Source organism: Dioscorea cayenensis, chromosome 7 (genome assembly GCF_009730915.1).
Source record: "Dioscorea cayenensis subsp. rotundata cultivar TDr96_F1 chromosome 7, TDr96_F1_v2_PseudoChromosome.rev07_lg8_w22 25.fasta, whole genome shotgun sequence".
NCBI classification, from domain to species: domain Eukaryota; kingdom Viridiplantae; phylum Streptophyta; class Magnoliopsida; order Dioscoreales; family Dioscoreaceae; genus Dioscorea; species Dioscorea cayenensis.
In genome coordinates, this window is record NC_052477.1 from 13,096,522 (window position 1) to 13,115,175 (window position 18,654).

The window sequence follows — 18,654 nt, forward strand, 5'->3', positions numbered from 1 at the left end:
AGTCCTATTTATGAACACATACACTGAACATTTAGTTATAATAACTAAAATCATTACCGACACTCAAATATTTTACAATTAATTATAGCAATTTTAGTAATTATAGAAAATTATTTAATTAAAATAAGTAATTGTAATAATTAAACATGCATTTAAAATGAAATTTTATAAATTTTAATAATTAATTACAAAAATTAAAATGTGGAATAAAATTTGAGACCAAGAAATTATCTTAATTTAATTGTTAATCATTAAATTATCTTAAAAAAATCATATATATGTTATCATCAGTAAATGTGTCAGGGATTTTGAGGTCTTTTTTTCTTCTATATATCAAGGGCATAGAGGTCATTTAGTATTTTTTTAAATTGCTCACCAGCATGTAAAAAAGCTGATTAAATGGAAATAAACTGAACCTCTCTCTCTCGCTGTGTCATTTGAGTGCTTAAAGCATCAAACTAATAGACAAAGTTCAGAGAAACAGAGGAGGCTGAGCAGGAGAAAGGATGAGCACACTCACAGTCCCACAACCCCTCCCGACCCCAGAAGAAGACTGCCACAAACTCTACAAGGCCTTCAAAGGCAAATCAAATCACTGATTCCATTCTGTTTCCTCTCCAATTTTTCGGAAATTTGATTCGTTATCTTTTGGAAATTTGAGAAAGATGTAGAAAAGGGATGAATGATCTTCTCTGTTGAATGCTGTTTCGATTTGGTCTTCTTTTGCGCAGGCTGGGGCACGGACGAGAAGGCCATCATTGAGATTCTAGGTCGCAGGTCTGCCGTGCAGCGACGGGAGATCCGTGAGGTTTATGCGCGCCTCTTCCCTAAATCCCTTATTGATAGCCTCCACTCCGAACTGTCCGGTGATTTTAGGGTATGGGTCAAATTTGTGATTTTTGGCTTTTTTTTTAAAACTATTATTATTCCTTTGTTGATCGCAATTTGAATTGTATCAGCCTTCACTTTTCTGTTTTTAATGATCATGTTTCTGTTTTATTGATTCCATTTGCCTTTCCCCAGATTTCAGAATGAAAGAATTTTTTATTATTCACTCTAACAGTTTAAATCTTGTGTTTTGTAGGAAGTTTCTTCCTTTCTTTTGTTGTAAGTGTAAACTCATCTTGTTTATTTTGCAGAAGTTCAGATCATTTTTACAAGGAAATATGGGATTTTTAATTACATACATTTGTTTCTGGTATTTTTTAACTTCAACGTTATATGGAGATGGTTTTTTTATTGGTTTGGTAGAATTCTGGAAATGTCTGTGTATAAGACCAATGAGTTTTGCATTTGCGAAAGGTGTATTTGTACTCTGCAATTACTGCGGTGTTGTTTGATTTGCTATATCAAAATTTGGTGGAGGTATTATCTCTTGATTTTGAGAACTTCACTTTGTTAGCTATCTACTATTGAGTTCTTGGTTTCATTTCTCAAAATGAAAATGGTCCTTCAGCCATCAAAATACTGAAAATTTTATGTTTCTTGGAAATTATTTTATCCTATACATTCCCCTGGCTAACACAATTTCTGAACGATATTAATCAATCTTGAAAGCTTGTGCTTTTGTGCTGTGGATCATGTTTATATTGTGATTTATTTGACTGATTGACTCTAGTTCAAAATAAATAAATAAATAAATAATATAAAAATTGATTGGATAACTAAAGGTTCTGTTGTATTGATGAAGTCCTTGAAGTAGTTTCAGTGAAGTACCAACAATATATGGTCATGGTGATTGGTAAAAATTTTCAATTATGCCACCAGTTCCATCACTGAGTTTTCAGTTTTTTCCCACTTTGACTAATGTGTGAATCAAAGAAATATATGGATCTAATAAGCAATTGATGATATGGAAATTTCATTATATTTGAGCCATTTTCAAGCTGCAACCACAAAGAATGTGCTGATCTGCAATTTTTTCTTGAACAGAGGGCTGTGATCCTATGGGTACAAGATCCTGCTGAAAGGGATGCAACTTTGGCTCATGAGGCTCTTAAAAAGAAGGGGTATCGACATGCGTCTATCATTGTTGAGATTGCGTGTGCCTCCTCTCCAGACCATCTGATTGCTGTACGACAAGCCTACTGCTTCCTCTACTACTCTTCACTTGAAGAAGACATAATTAATTATTATTCTCGACACCCTTTCCTGACTCAGGTGAGTTTATGATTGGGAAGTAATGTGAATGTAGTTGAAATCGCCTCAGAAAATGCTGTTTATTTCTTTTACCTCACATCCTCTATAGTTTAACCTGAGCAGTATTTTTGTGCAGTTACTGGTCCGTCTTGTGAGCTCCTATAGGTATGATGGTATGTATGTGAATGAGAACTTGGTTGATACTGATGCAGCTGAGCTCTATAATGCTATCAAACTGTGGCAACAAGAGCCCCCCACAGGTCTTGTGAACATTCTTTCCACAAGAAGCTTTCACCATCTGAAAGAAAGTTTCCACTGTTACCAAAAAACAAATGGGAAATCCTTCTACGAGGTACTCGTAAGCAGCGTTGCAAGTATAGTTGACTGAAACAACCTTATGTTAAAAATGCAGATATGCCTCCACTTTTAATTGATTGATGCAAGATTAAAGACATTTCAATAGTTTTTATTGTTGTTTTTTTATTTTATGCTGTGTATTTGATTTTTGAATGGAGAACTGCTGCTCTAGCGATATTTACTTCCACAAAATTCCTGTATTCTTGCTAGTGGATCAACTTGATCATGTTAGACCTTTTATATCGGAAAATGAAGATATTACAATATAAGCTACTGCTGTCTCTTCTACTGATGCTCTGAATTGGCAGGATGTTGAGAGCAACAAGAGCTATGACAATGAGCTCAAATCCATACTGATTACTGTTGTTTGCTGCATAGAGTCTCCAGAAAAGCACTTTGCAGAGGTAATAGTCATTCTTTGTAATAAGAACAGATTAAAGATTATTAATCTTTTCTTGATGAAACCGTTGATAATCAGGTTGTTAGGACCTCAGTGGTCAGCTTGGGAACAGATGAGGACTCGTTAACAAGAGCTATCGTAACTCGTGCTGAGATTGATATGAAGAACATCAAAGAGGAATATATGATCAGATACAAAACCACTGTTAATGCTGATATTATTGGCGACACATCCGGAGATTACAAGAATTTCTTGCTCACCCTGGTTGGAAGTGCTGAACCTTGACAACCATGAGCCCCTTGTATAGTTGGAAGATCATTGTAAGTTTAAGAAATAACATTGGTCGAATTAAATTGCATTAGAGTATTGTTGATATATTGTAAGGATTGTTTGATAAACAAGCTCTGCTTGGATGCTGCTGGATTCTTTTGAATTCCATCTGTTTTACAAATTGTTTCAGTTATTTCAAGAGACTCTGAGGCTTTATTTTCGTTGAAACTTTATAATTGCACATTTTTGTACCATAAACATTTCAAGGAAAGGGGTTGAACCATGCCTAAACAGCCAATTATCATGAGCAAGGATATCATTGGCTTATTGCAGGGGCTTTTGTTGAGATTAATTAACAGCTTGTGCAAATAATAGTTGGATTAATTGCAGTGATTCAGCAGATGTGATTTAATCGCCTCATTGTTGATATTGGATCCTTAATTTAATTCAGCGGCGAGGCCAAATGATGAACTTGAAACTCATTATTTGTTAAGGTGTAAATTATTCATGTTAAGTGCTCACTATTGAATTGAGTTATATCAAATCAGTGAGACATATGACTCCAAACATTTGGACATATATATACATAAATATATATATATATATATATATATAAAAAGGAAGCAGACGAGAAAAATACGAAGTAAAATAAAATAAAATAATAAAATTGATGGAGGGAGTCTTTATGAGCAGTAAAGAGTATAGGGTTATCAGTTATCAAGCGAAAATATAACTTACAACTAACAGCATTTAGAATCACTTCTGTGGAATAAAGTGCTTAGTTACAATTAAGAGCCCGGATCAGCTTTGGGTGCAAAAGAACTTGATTTAGAAATGGCAATGCACTTAATTTATTAAGAGAGATTAATTTCAATTTTTTTTCAATCCTTTTTTATTATCACTCATTGAAAACAACAATTTTATCAAGATGCGTTGCCAATATTCTTTTACCTCAAAATCACTACACTAACAACAATTTTAACAATAAATAAATCTTCCATTAACTAAAAGTTCTTCCACTAACAAAATCGGTTTGATTTTGTAGTTTGCCATGTCTTGTAAAATCATTCCTTAAGTCATGCAAACCTTAAAAGTTCTCTCGATCACAACTTCAAATACTCGATCTGTGACAATTGAACAACATCTTTCTAGTGTATTAAAATTAACGATTGCACTAATTTACAACCCCAAAAATCCATCATCTTGGGTTATCCAGAGCAATACATAATACTTGCCTATATTGAGGTAAAAATTTATAATGAGTCTTTAAAATATATTATATATATATATAACCTTGTTCCTACATACCTTTATAAGGATGATGAAATTGGATTGATGGATTTCTCTAAGCATCCGTAAGGACCCTTTATCATGCACTGATTCCTCCCAGACGATCCATGCCAATGTAAATCACCTGTTAAAGTTGCATTTGAATTCATCGGTTGCTGTATAGCCCTTTCTTTTTGTGTATGCAAATTGGTTTACGAGAGGAAATGCATTTGTACATCTGTGTCGTCTATATGCTCAGTGTATGTCACTGGGTGCATCGAATGGGACTGGGCCCCACTGGGTGCAAGGCCTCAAATTTGACCTGATCAGAGTCAACCCTAACAAACAGAATAGGAATAGTAATACAAAACTACAAATAGGATAACAGAAACCGAAATAATACAAGTAAGGGTTTTAGCAGCCCTACAGAAAATCGGGCCCAACAAACAGTTTGCGAACCACGAATATAGACATAATACAAGTCTTACTCATACAGAAAAGTTCATTACAAAGATACTGCCAAAGTAGGAAATACGACCCCAAGACACCTCGATCCTAGACTTAATCTTCTCCTGCGAGAACAGAATTTACAGAGTGCATGAGCCACAAGGGCCTAGTAGGATCCTAGAAATAACAGATAATGCAAATTTTGCAGAATAATAATAATAATAATTCATACAGAAATATAGAAAATCCTCAAAATCCAGAATAAATCAAAAATACGGAAAACACGCAGAAAACAGATGTGTACATCTCTCTGACTGATAACAGAAATCAACAGCATGAGGCTGGATCATCGACTGTGAAGTCGGAACAAAACAAAACAGAATATCAACAACCGAAGCCGGATCTTCGACCTCAGTTAGGGGGTAGCACTACTACAGAAAACATATGCACATGGCTAGGACTTACTCCTCCTAGCTGGGCAAGCCAGGAATGGAGATGTACTAAAACCGCAGAAATTCAGAATACATACAGAGAAATACCAAAGAAATAATGCAGAAAATAAAGGAATTAAATAACTAAAATAAGTAACAAAAATAAATAAAATTACAAAGTAATTAAATAATTAAATAAATAATAAATGTCATAAATACGAAATTTTGCGGGTGTGAGAGCCTACTTGGCTCTAAGCTACAAGGTTGGTGTCACCAATCCCGCAAACTAAGACTCGCTACAGAAATCTAACCCAACAAAAGAAACTACACTCAGAAATAAGTCTTGGGCCGGGCCTAACTTACCCTAAGCCGTAGAGGAAGAATTTATACCCACTCAAACCATAATCTAAAAGAAACACGAAATAAAATAAAACATGAGAACAAGTATTAAATCACCAGGCTTTAACAATCACAACATGATAATCACTAATTAGAAAGTCTAGGCCAACTAAAGATCAGGACACCTCACACAGATATAAACATATACACATGCAACAAACTATAATTCAAGATAAAAGAATCCCATGCTTAGACCAAAATGTTGATAAATAACAACTAAATTATACAAGGCTGCACACTCACAATGTCAGGTTCACAAACATGAAGGCCTATATCTAAATAATTAAAAAAAATGACTGTTAGTTTCAGGTCCAAGCTTACAGGATGCATATAGAAAATATCATCACTAAACTAAAGGCATTCTATGATCTCATATAATACTAATAACAAGAAAAACTACAGACAACGCATCCTAAGGAAATTAATCATTCTACTAATAAACTCAAAAGCATTATTACGGATATAACCTCACCGGCTAAATGCTAATTTTAAAAACAGTTTAGCCCAATAAGATAGGAATCTCAATAATGATTTAACTTATAAGCCAGAATTTGCAAAGCAACATGTAAATTCCTTCCATAAAAAGAGTATATACATATATATATATATATATATATATATATATATATATATTCCAGAAAACTCATGAATACCAGAAACTCATGAATACCACCACTTCAACAACTTTACAACACCCAAACATAAACAAGATTTAAGATTTTAAGATTCCAGCATTATTATTATTTTTTTAAACATGAAAAAAACAAACTAGGAAATAACCCAGGCTTAAGAACTAAACATCACCAAAATCTGATAATCACAAGAATAACATCAGACTACAACTATCAAAAGAATCCACATTATGAAAACCCACTAGTTCTACCAACTCAATGATAACAAACAAGCATGCATAACTCTAGTTAATTAAATCACAAGGCAGCTTAAACACACGAACATACAACTAAGCATAGTCCTTCAGTAACTAAACCAGACTTGAAGCTTAGAAGATCAACAACCAAAAATAAAAACTAAAAAATCTTGATGAAGAACCAATTCCAGAAACTCCACTTTCCTTAGCTGCTGTCAGTACCAAGAATTCCAAGGTAGGGGGATTAGGTGATTATGAAGATGGAGAAGAAGCTTTGAGGATGAACTGGGCTTCAAACCAAGGCCTAAAAGCCAAACTCCTCCAATAAATCAGCTCAAAACAGCGCCCCGACCAGATCCGGAATGTTAGAGGGCCCATATTCTTTAGGCCCATATTGTTTCAAAACATTCCTACTAAAGGTTTAGTACCACATTGCTTAGCTACAAGGAATTCATCCACTTTATATATAGTACTATTCATTATCCTTTAACCTTGCTTTAATGGTTATGCTCTCTTACGCGCAGGCGCAGGGGGGGTTGCAAATTTCAGGGTTTGGATTCGGAAATTAGCTTAGAAATTTTGAACTCACGTAGCCGCATGGTGCTGACATGAATGCACCAGATTTATTGCGTGCAGTCACGCCATAGGTTTTTATCTTTTTGCCTTTTATCTTATGTTTAAAATTTTAATTTTTTGCGCCTTTTTAAAGAACGGCTTCTCGGTTCCAGCCGCGTCTCTTCTCCGTGATCCTTCGAGAACCGCCCATCAAACCTAATCCGTCCCTAGATTTTAAGATAACTTTCTCCTTTTCTTCTTCCTTTTTTCCTTCACCCAAAAATCTGTCCGCTCGTATGTTCTCTGTTCTGGTGCGCGAGCAAAGAACTTGACTGTTGGATCCTGGAGAACAACGGTATCTGTGTTTCTGCTCCAACATTAAATCATAATTTCCAACAATCTTAAGAACAATTTTATGGATAATGCGATGACCACCGCTAAGTCACTTCCTGAGGTCTCGAAGATTGATCAATTCGCTGGCACGTTCTTCAAACGATGCTAACAGAAGGTGTTCTCGGCGCTAAACATGTTCAACCTCTCACATATCCTGACTGAACCAAAGCCGGATTTACCAATAAATAATCATTACTATGAATGTAAATGGAGGAATCAAGTAATTTTACCAAGTTAATTTTATAAGGTCATTCTTTTTCTTTTTAATATAATTTTGCTAACATTATGACATTGTCACAATACCGCCTACGTTGAAGGTTGAATTATTTCTTCAAAATTTTCATATGTCGCCCCATGGCAAATCAGGTACAAGAAAAATAATTACGCCTTCATCATTTGTAACATCTCTTGTTACTTTTAGTTAATACTTTTATGTGAAGCCCACCAAACACTACGAGAAAATTTTAATTTAGAAATGGAATTTTCCATTCAAAATTAGTTAATTTTATCGCTGATTCATTTTAAAATATGGTTTTGAAATGAAATTTTCTATTTCAATAAATCTCATTGCTAATTGAATTAGAAATAGAATTCATAGTTCATTTTAGCAGTTTGAAATGAATTTAAAATGTACTTGAATTTGTTTGAGATGAGATCCCCACTTCCCAGTATCAATAATGACCTTTTTTGAATTCTTCCTTAGTCATAGACTAAATATCTTTTTCTTAGAATTTGAAAAATAAATATTTTCTATTTCAAATCCATTTCTAAAATCTGCAATAGAATTGTCTTTTTTCAAATAAATTTCTAAATTTTGAAATTTGTTAAAAATAGAATTGGTTCTATTTTAAGATTTAGAAATGGAAAAAAAAATATTTACTATTTTATAAAAGAGTCAAATTCTAGCGGAAACAAGTTATTACAAGACATAGTAAAATCACAAGAAAAAGGAGATTTAAATGCATAATGGACTACTTCATCTCAAAAATTAAATTGAAAAGTAGTTTAGGATAATTTTATAATTGTATTTTGGATATTAAAATTTTCAATTTTATATATTCAAAACAAGAATTTTGTATATTGAGTTATAATTATTTATTTTATATAATATTAAATATTTTTATTCGCTTGTATGACAATATTTTACAACTAAAAAGATGTCTTCTATGACAAAATTGTCAGTGATATAATTCTATATTCATAATATATAATATTATTTTATGACATCCAATTAATAAGTTTATTTGTGACAATAGTAAAGATACTACTAATAATACTATCTCTAAAAAACGTTAGTGATGAAATAATGGTCACTAATAATCATATCACTAGTGACAAAAAAAAATTATTACTATTATAAATTATTTTAGTGTCGACAATGTTGTCACAATAAAATGAAATATTGTGATAACTTTATTAATCACTATTAGTCTTTTCTTTTCAAAAATATTGTCACAAATATGTAAGGTTATTGTGACCATATATTTAAATCATAAATTCCAATAGTTTTTAGTGATGACAATTTTGTTACAAAATTTTGTTTAATTGTGGTCATATAGTTTTATCACAAATACCAAACTTTTTAGTGACAACAATTTGGTAATAAATTTTTGCTTAATTCTGACCATATTTCTAAAGTAGTCACTATTATATTTGCTATGGAGATACTTGTAATGGGAGGTGATGACCTCAAAAATTAATTTGTCCTTTTTTATGCTTCCAAATTTGAGATCTTATTTGTGTTAGGAAAACATAGCAAAATTATAGAAGGAGAGATTAATATTTTAGATGTGACAAGTCCTGTTACTTAGTCATCCTACCTATGATAGGTTTTAACTAATACTATATATTTTTTTATTATTTGACAAGGTTTTCAAACCTATATTAGTGAATAAATTTCACATGAAGTTATTTTGATAATTAAAAAAAAGGCTATATTGAAAAAACCACCCAAAAATAGAATTTGAAACTTAAATTGGAATAAACTACAAAGTGGCCCAACTAACTAGAGTTTTGTAAAAATCTCTTTAACATCTATCACATGACAAGATGTAGTGATGGTGCGCAATTTTATTCATTAAAGTGACACTGGGTGTCATTGGGAATGTAAAAGTAAACATTTGCATTTAATATAAGAACGTCCTTGAATAAATTATTAGCAGTTCCATGTACTGTCTTTGTTCCTTTTTATCTGTCGTGGTTAACCGAATCTCGCATACCAAGAAATTTAGTTATTTCACAAAATTTTATAAAAAAATTAGTCATCTTTCCAAAATTACCCCTAATTTATATCTTTATATTTCTCTCTCATATTTAATTCCAAGAAGAGAATTGAATATTGTTAAGGGTAATTTTGGAAAAATAATAATAAATGCTTTTGATGTTAGAAAATGATAGATAAAAAGAACATGGATTTGTGACATATAAAAAGGAATAGAGAGAGTAATATTATCAAATATTTTTTCTATTATTTTTTTATATTTTTCAATTTTCCCATTAATTTGTGTTTTTTTTTTTGTATCTTTCCTTCTCTTATTTTTAAATTAATTTTTAATCTAAATAGTGTGATGTTGATATTTTTAATATAAAAAACATCCTTACATTCATGGGCACATTAGCCCGAAATGCATTTAACATAATGTCATTGGTGAGCTCGCCCTTCACATTCCACTCCAGTGAGAGACAAGCTCACACTTGGGTGCACTCATACTTGAGGGGTGCTTGTGAGACGCTTTATCATGTTAACATCTTAGGTACGAGTAGCGCCCTTTCCTCTTTGGTCCATATATTAATGATTTTGTCAAATTAAAGTACATCTTACCCATCTGCTACCTTGAGATAAGCAGTTACACCCATGCTCCTTGTCAATGTACTCAAGTAATTATTGTGTACCTACTTAAAAACATCTCTGAGCTTCTTCACACCTATATTATACTCTTTTTACATGGGGGAGGGGGCAGGGGCTCTCTTACAACTACGGGGTTATGAGAGTTATTAGAGTGGGGCAAGGGAAGTTAAGGGTATAATGGAGATGAGAGGAGATGATGACCAAGTCAATTCAAAAGCTAATACTTTTCATTGATATCCCAAAATGATTTATTTCCTCATATTCTCTATTTCTTTTTCAGGTGCTTCTATAATTACAACTCTTTTTCCTTTATTTTCCATCGAAAGTTTACTTTTCTTTTAACTCGTTATTTTCTCTTTCTAATTGTTCTTTTCTTTTTAATAATTGAACTATTATCCTTTTAAAATTTGATGGTACTTGACTTACTACCAGTTCAATATTTATTTGGCTAATTATATGATTATAATATTCTTTTTGCACAGAGTTTGTATAAGGAAAAATCACATTTATCAGATGTCGTCCTATATCTAGTAATATGAAACTTTTAACAAATATCATATTTTGCTTAAAATTCATTTTATGATCTATAAATTCATGCGTAGAGTATTATCTATTTTCTGCTTAAATATTTCTGTTAGTGCGGAGGTATGTTAGTTGGCATCATTTGACACCAAGTTAAGATATCATGGCAACAACAATGATGTGGTGCATCAAGGTGACATGGCAAGCTTGGTGACATGGAAAGATGACTTGGTGTGGAGGCATCAAGAAGATTTTTGTGAGATCAGGCTATCTTTGGAGGAGCTATTTGTAGTAAGATAATCATCTTGGAGGATCTCTCTTGAAGTGAAAACAATTACCATATGAAGACACATTTATGTTTGGCAAGTGAATCAAGCTTGGAAAATCAACTACATAGAGGTCAAGATCTAATTAAAGCTATTTATAGGTGGAGCTATTTGTAGACACAACTATACATGGTGAATATTTAAGAACTAAGCTTGGATGAATAGAAGATCAAGCTTGGTAACAAAGAAGATTGTGAAAATCAAACTTGGATGAATGAATATCAAGTTTGGAAAGATCATTAAAGAGTGAACTTGGATGACTTGGGGATCAAGTTTAGTAAAAGATTTGAGGACTATTTTTGGTATGATGGAGACACATCATATAGGGTTGGTCATGATTACGATCAGGAGGATTCAACTACATCAACTTAGAGTAGGATATAGTCAAGAGGGCTGGAGGGGTCTACATGTCATGTTGCAACGAAAGTTGCGACTTAGTTAAGGTTAGCAGGTGGGCTGCGTTGCAAGCTTGGTTACAATAGGAGTTACAATGTCTAAGTTTAGAAGGTGTTTAAATTGAAATCTGCGGAGATTCTAAAAGAGGGAAGTGCTATATTTGCAACATGGAGACGTCTATATAAAAGACCTTGCTTTGAGATTTAGAATGAGCTAGCGGAGAGACCCAAGTGCTCCTTGTCAACATACTCAAGTAATTATTGTGTACCTACTTAAAAACATCTCTGAGCTTCTTCACACCTATATTATACTCTTTTTACGTGGGGGAGGGGGCAGGGGCTGTCTTACAACTACGGGGTTATGAGAGTTATCAGAGTGGGGCAAGGGAAGTTGAGGTTATAATGGAGATGAGAGGAGATGATGACCAAGACAATTCAAAAGCTAATACTTTTCATTGATATCCCAAAATGATTTATTTCCTAATATTCTCTATTTCTTTTTCAGTTGCTTCTGTAATTACAACTCCTTTTCCTTTATTTTCCATAGAAAGTTTACTTTTCTTTTAACTCGTTATTTTCTCTTTCTAATTGTTCTATTCTTTTTAATAATTGAACTATTATCCTTTTATCGTTTGATGGTACTTGACTTACTACCAGTTTAATATTTATTTGGCTAATTATATGATTATAATATTCCTTTTGCACAGAGTTTGAAAAGGATAAATCACATTTATCAGATGTCATCCTATATCTAGTAATATGAAACTTATAACAAATATTATATTTCGCTTAAAATTTATTTTATGATCTATAAATTCATGCATACAAGTATTATCTATTTTCTGCTTATATGTTTCTATTAGTGCGGAGGTACGTTAGTTGGCATTATTTGACACCAAGTTATGATATCGTGGCAACAACAATGACGTGGTGCATCAAGGTGACATGGCAAGCTTGGTTGCATGGAAAGATGACTTGGCGTGGAGGCATCAAGAAGATTTTTGTGAGATCAGGCTATCTTTGGAGGAGCTATTTGTAGTAAGATAATCATCTTGGACGATCTCTCTTGAAGTGAAAACAATTACCATATGAAGGCACATTTATGTTTGGCAAGTGAATCAAGCTTAGGAGATCAACTACATAGAGGTCAAGATCTAATTAAGCTATTTATATGTGGAGCTATTTGAAGATGCAACTATACATGGTGAATATTTAAGAACTAAGCTTGGTAACAAAGACGATTGTGAAGATCAAACTTGGATGAATGAATATCAAGTTTGGAAAGATCATTAAAGAGTGAACTTGGATGACTTGGGGATCAAGTTTAGTAAAAGATTTGAGGACTATTTTTGGTATGATGGAGACACATCATATAGGGTTGGTCATGATTACGATCAGGAGGATTCAACTACATCAACTTAGAGTAGGATATAGTCAAGAGGGCTGGAGGGGTCTACATGTCATGTTGCAACGAAAGTTGCGACTTAGTTAAGGTTAGCAAGTGGGCTGCGTTGCAAGCTTGGTTACAATAGGAGTTGCAATGTCTAAGTTTAGAAGGTGTTTAAATTGAAATCTGCGGAGATTCTAAAAGAGGGAAGTGCTATATTTGCAACATGGAGACGTCTATATAAAAGACCTTGCTTTGAGATTTAGAATGAGCTAGCGGAGAGACCCAAGTGCTCCTTGTCAACATACTCAAGTAATTATTGTGTACCTACTTAAAAACATCTCTGAGCTTCTTCACACCTATATTATACTCTTTTTACATGGGGGAGGGGGCAGGGGCTATCTTACAACTACGGGGTTATGAGAGTTATCAGAGTGGGGCAAGGGAAGTTGAGGTTATAATGGAGATGAGAGGAGATGATGACCAAGACAATTCAAAAGCTAATACTTTTCATTGATATCCCAAAATGATTTATTTCCTTATATTCTCTATTTCTTTTTCAGTTGCTTCTGTAATTACAACTCCTTTTCCTTTATTTTCCATAGAAAGTTTACTTTTCTTTTAACTCGTTATTTTCTCTTTCTAATTGTTCTATTCTTTTTAATAATTGAACTATTATCCTTTTATCGTTTGATGGTACTTGACTTACTACCAGTTTAATATTTATTTGGCTAATTATATGATTATAATATTCCTTTTGCACAGAGTTTGAAAAGGATAAATCACATTTATCAGATGTCATCCTATATCTAGTAATATGAAACTTATAACAAATATTATATTTCGCTTAAAATTTATTTTATGATCTATAAATTCATGCATACAAGTATTATCTATTTTCTGCTTATATGTTTCTATTAGTGCGGAGGTACGTTAGTTGGCATTATTTGACACCAAGTTATGATATCGTGGCAACAACAATGACGTGGTGCATCAAGGTGACATGGCAAGCTTGGTTGCATGGAAAGATGACTTGGCGTGGAGGCATCAAGAAGATTTTTGTGAGATCAGGCTATCTTTGGAGGAGCTATTTGTAGTAAGATAATCATCTTGGACGATCTCTCTTGAAGTGAAAACAATTACCATATGAAGGCACATTTATGTTTGGCAAGTGAATCAAGCTTAGGAGATCAACTACATAGAGGTCAAGATCTAATTAAAGCTATTTATATGTGGAGCTATTTGAAGATGCAACTATACATGGTGAATATTTAAGAACTAAGCTTGGTAACAAAGACGATTGTGAAGATCAAACTTGGATGAATGAATATCAAGTTTGGAAAGATCATTAAAGAGTGAACTTGGATGACTTGGGGATCAAGTTTAGTAAAAGATTTGAGGACTATTTTTGGTATGATGGAGACATGTCATATGGGGTTGGTCATGATCAAGATCGGGAGGATTCAACTACATCGACTCGGAGTAGGAAATAATCAACAGGGATGGAGGGGTCTGTATGTCATGTTGCAATGAAAGTTGCGACTCAGTTAAGGTTAGCAGGTGGGCCGCGTTGCAAGTTTGGTTGCAATAGGAGTTGCAATGTCTAAGTTTAGAAGGTGTTTAAATTAGGAACTGCGGATATTATAAAAGAGGAAAGTGCTATATTTGGAACATTGAGACGTCTATATAAAAAACCTTGCTTTGAGATTTAGAATGAGCTATCGGAGAGACTCAAGTGTGTGAGTGAGAGAGAGTGGGTATCGGGCAATCTAGAGAGGGTTGTTGTTTATCTTTATGAAGATTGGTGTGAAAATTGTACTCATTTTTATTACCCTAATTTAGTGAATTTTATCTCAAGCTTGCTCCCAGGGTCGGGCGCCATGATCGTAGACAAGTGTTGTGCGAACCGGGTTACCAATTTCATGTGAATTCTTTCTCTTTGGTTTGTGTGTGATTGTATAAGTGTTTTCATGAGAGATTGAGTGAAATTTAACCCACAATATGTGCACCGGAACTAATAGTTTCTAAAAGAAATTTAGGATTTTTATCTAGACTGTAAGCCATCCATTATCCATTGGTTCTATATCACTAAAAAACTGATTGAATTCTAAAAGTTTACTTTCTTCAGTAAAATTAATATCTTCTCCTCCAAATATACTACATTTATCACTGTCTTTTGTAGTGTCATTGCTTGCTACACTTACAATGTCTACTTCTTCTGGTAATTCCAACTGTTGATACATATTTAACCTTTTCTTTTTAACTTTGTCCTTAGTATAATGACTTGTACAAAATCTTATTTCTCCACAAATAAAGCATTTGCATTTTACAGGTGGTTTGTGAATTTTAAACTTTTTTATATGATTTTTTCTTTGTCTTCCTTTTTATAATATGTGCTGCATTTTATTTTTTTTCTAGGTTTATGTATTGCAGGTACATATATCTTGTTTGTAATAGCTATAGCTTGCTATTTGTCTATTTTCTTCATTATTCTAAACATTTTTCTTTTAAATAATTAAAAGTGAAAAAAAATAGCGGGTCCAACTGTTGTAACATTTTCATTGCTTTGATCTCTCCATGTTTTATAAATTAAATCTCCTAATGGTTTTAGTAACTTGCTAAACTATTTTTAAGTTAATTCTGGTCTTGAAAATACTCTTTCTGTATTTTTTTCTAAGGTTATATAACTTTAGCTAAATTTTATAATATCATTGAAGTTATCTAGATGTAATCTATAGAATTCTCTTGTAGCTATGTCTTGTAATAATGTTTCTCCCCTGGAGGGATCTGTTCCTAATATAATTTGTCCTACTAGTATTATAATTTCATATGGATTGTCTGCCATGTCTATCAAATATTGATAATCATTTTTGGAAAATTTATTTTCCAACTATTTATCATATTTCTAGCAGTTGTTTCTAATAAATTTTATATAAAATTTACTATTCCTACATTATCTAATGCATTAATGACATCATATTCCCATATGTCTAATAGTTCATACCATTATTGAGGATGTACTATATTGATTATTATCATGCTACCATGGTAATTGACAAGGTCCCCTGCGTATATCCATAAGTGCACGGGTTTGTCGAGTAATAATTCGGATGAGCGGGTATCGAATCCACGGGGAGTAGGGAGTAAAAACACTTAATCCGCTTCTTAGCTATGTGAAAGATCAATAGTGATAAGTGTGAAAATAATTCAATTCTCAAAAGTAAAATCAACAAGTAAGAGAGCACGAGTAAAGGAGGAGGTAAGACAATCGATAAAGATGGGGTACTTGGATGATGCTCCGCCTAGGATAATTGTTTCAAGTGCAAGAACCCTCTATTATACTTCCTAATCAATGCAATGGTGAGTCGTGGAAATCCTTAATTACATAGTCCCAAATCTAAGGTCAACTATACCAAACTCTATACATGTCCCGAAGGAGAGATTAGATAACCTCTCAACCTCGCACTTGAATAGAGTTGCAAAGAGCTGTAGGGATTCCAAGTGATAAATCTCTTCCTAATTATAGACCTAACCCTTTGGTCCAGGTGGAAGGTCCCTAACCACGATTAAGCCCTAGATACTAGATCACCTCAACACTTCACTATGTTGCACATGTAACTAAGCCCCAGTGAGGGTCATCCCTTAGACCATTCGGCTCTATTATGGCCGCAAAGAACTCGAGGAACGGAGGTAGAATCTATTACGTTGGAGGGGAAATGGGACGCTCCTGTACCTCTCGACTCACCCTCTCAACCCTCTCCAACCTAGCTTTTTGTCTAACGCTCGTGGTGTGTCACTCACTCACAAAGTTACCAACAAGAACTCTCAACCACAGGTGTCACTCTAGGGAAATGTTCATCCAATCAAGCATTCAAGGTTGAAACTCACAACAAACATCAATTAATTGAAAGCATAATAATGAGATTCAATGAAACAAATACATCCTAGGGTTCACAAATACCCAAGTACCCACTAGGGGTTTAGCTCTCCATGGAGCTAAGTACAATAAAAGAAATAGAATGTAAAAGCAATGAATCTATAGAGAAACCCCCTCGATAAGCGTGTCGATGGTCTTGTGGAAAGTCCTCTACTCATCGTCCAAGGATTCCCTTGTCCGGTATAGGATACACCTCGACGGAAGCTCCCCTACCAACCTTCTTCCTCAGGAATGACGATATCGGAGCTGTAGAACCTCTCCAAAACTTTAGCCAATAACTCTCAAAACCCTAGCCGAAACCCTCTTTCAAGTTGGGGAAAAGATGGAGAAAAGAATGCTCGAAATCGGGCTGAATCGGCTTTTAAATAGGGCTAGAATCGGGCGACCACACGCGCCTCGTGGATTTTTCACAGCCCATGTGAAATTTCCACACGGGCATGTATAATTTTCACTGCGCCTTGCTGGATTCTCAATTCCTGTTTTTCTCGACGTCTGTGAACAATGTTGCTTTACATACTTTTCGCCATGTTGTTCCACTACGATGCACCGCCCTAAAAATATTTCGAGTCCATACTTTCATCTTGAGGTGACGTAAGCGGGCATCGCGCTCACGTCGTGGATCGCTTTGCTTCTTTAATGACCGGACAAGTTGGTGGAGATCTTGTTCTATGTGCATAAGTCGGAATGCTTGAGTGTGATCGCCTTGTGCCCATCCAAATGGTTGTGCTAAATCAAATATGGGGAGGTTGGCACACACTCTAGCATCTCGCACCTGACCTATGTCTTCGCGTTTGAACCTTAGCAAGATTTCCTCCAAAATCAGTGCATTATGATCCACATTGGCTTCTTTCCTTCATACTCGGCCTCACAACCCTACCTGCACGAAAGTAACATAAAAACACACATATTAGTGTAAAAACCCGAGAAAAGTAATGCTCAACATAAGGAAAGAATGCTTCGCATTCATATCACACAAGCACTTATCAAACATTGGATTGTCTGCCATGTCTATCAAAGTAATGCTCAACATTGCATTGTCTGCCATGTCTATCAAATATTTATAATCATTTTTGGAAAATATATTTTCCAACTATTTATCATATTTCTAGCAGTTGTTTCTAATAAATTTTCTATAAAATTTACTATTCCTACATTATCTAATGCATTAATGGCATCATATTCCCATCTGTCTAATAGTTCATACCATTATTGAGGATGTACTATATTGATTATTAACATGCTACCATGGTAATCTTGTTGTGACATAGTTTTTATTGCTTCTAAGGGATCCAATTTTTCTCTTCTACTAAAATTTTTCTAAGATTATTCTGGATAATTAAAAAATTCATAATTTCTTGGTTGTCTAAAGGGTTGTGTTGTTTTTGAAGTATGTTCAGTAGTTGTTAACCTTACTGGACTAGATTAGCTTGCTTGATTATTACTTCCTACACTTGGGGTTGTTTGCACATTCATATGTATCTCATCATAATTATCTACTATTCATGATCTTTTTGTTAAATCATCAATATCTATTTCTTCTAATTGTCTAGCAATTTGTTCTTCTTCTTTTAAAAGCTCTTCTTCCTTAAGATGCTCTTCTATTCTTATTCCTTTAGGATAATAATCATATTTATATCTCACATTCTATCAAGATATGTACATCATTGATAAGTGCTTAGGTGATATGAATGCGAAGCATTCTTTCCTTATG

At 33.8% G+C, this 18,654-nt stretch overlaps 1 protein-coding gene across 1 annotated transcript; it reads left to right on the forward strand.

The window, feature by feature from the left end:
• Window positions 1-393: 393 nt before the first annotated feature.
• LOC120265777 (annexin D3) lies at window positions 394-3,365 on the forward strand. The gene is made up of 6 exons (XM_039273739.1): window positions 394-582; window positions 732-877; window positions 1,933-2,160; window positions 2,276-2,491; window positions 2,805-2,900; window positions 2,975-3,365. Exons 1-6 carry the CDS (start codon window positions 507-509, stop codon window positions 3,179-3,181), a joined length of 969 nt encoding a protein of 322 aa, XP_039129673.1. The 5' UTR covers window positions 394-506; the 3' UTR covers window positions 3,182-3,365.
• Window positions 3,366-18,654: the final 15,289 nt, after the last annotated feature.

Coding starts and splice junctions, on each gene's coding strand:
- LOC120265777 (XM_039273739.1), top strand. CDS start 507: ATGAGCACACTCACAGTCCCACAACCCCTCCCGACCCCAGAAGAAGAC. Junction 583..731: donor ACTCTACAAGGCCTTCAAAG/GCAAATCAAATC, acceptor TCTTTTGCGCAG/GCTGGGGCACGGACGAGAAG. Junction 2,161..2,275: donor GACACCCTTTCCTGACTCAG/GTGAGTTTATGA, acceptor ATTTTTGTGCAG/TTACTGGTCCGTCTTGTGAG.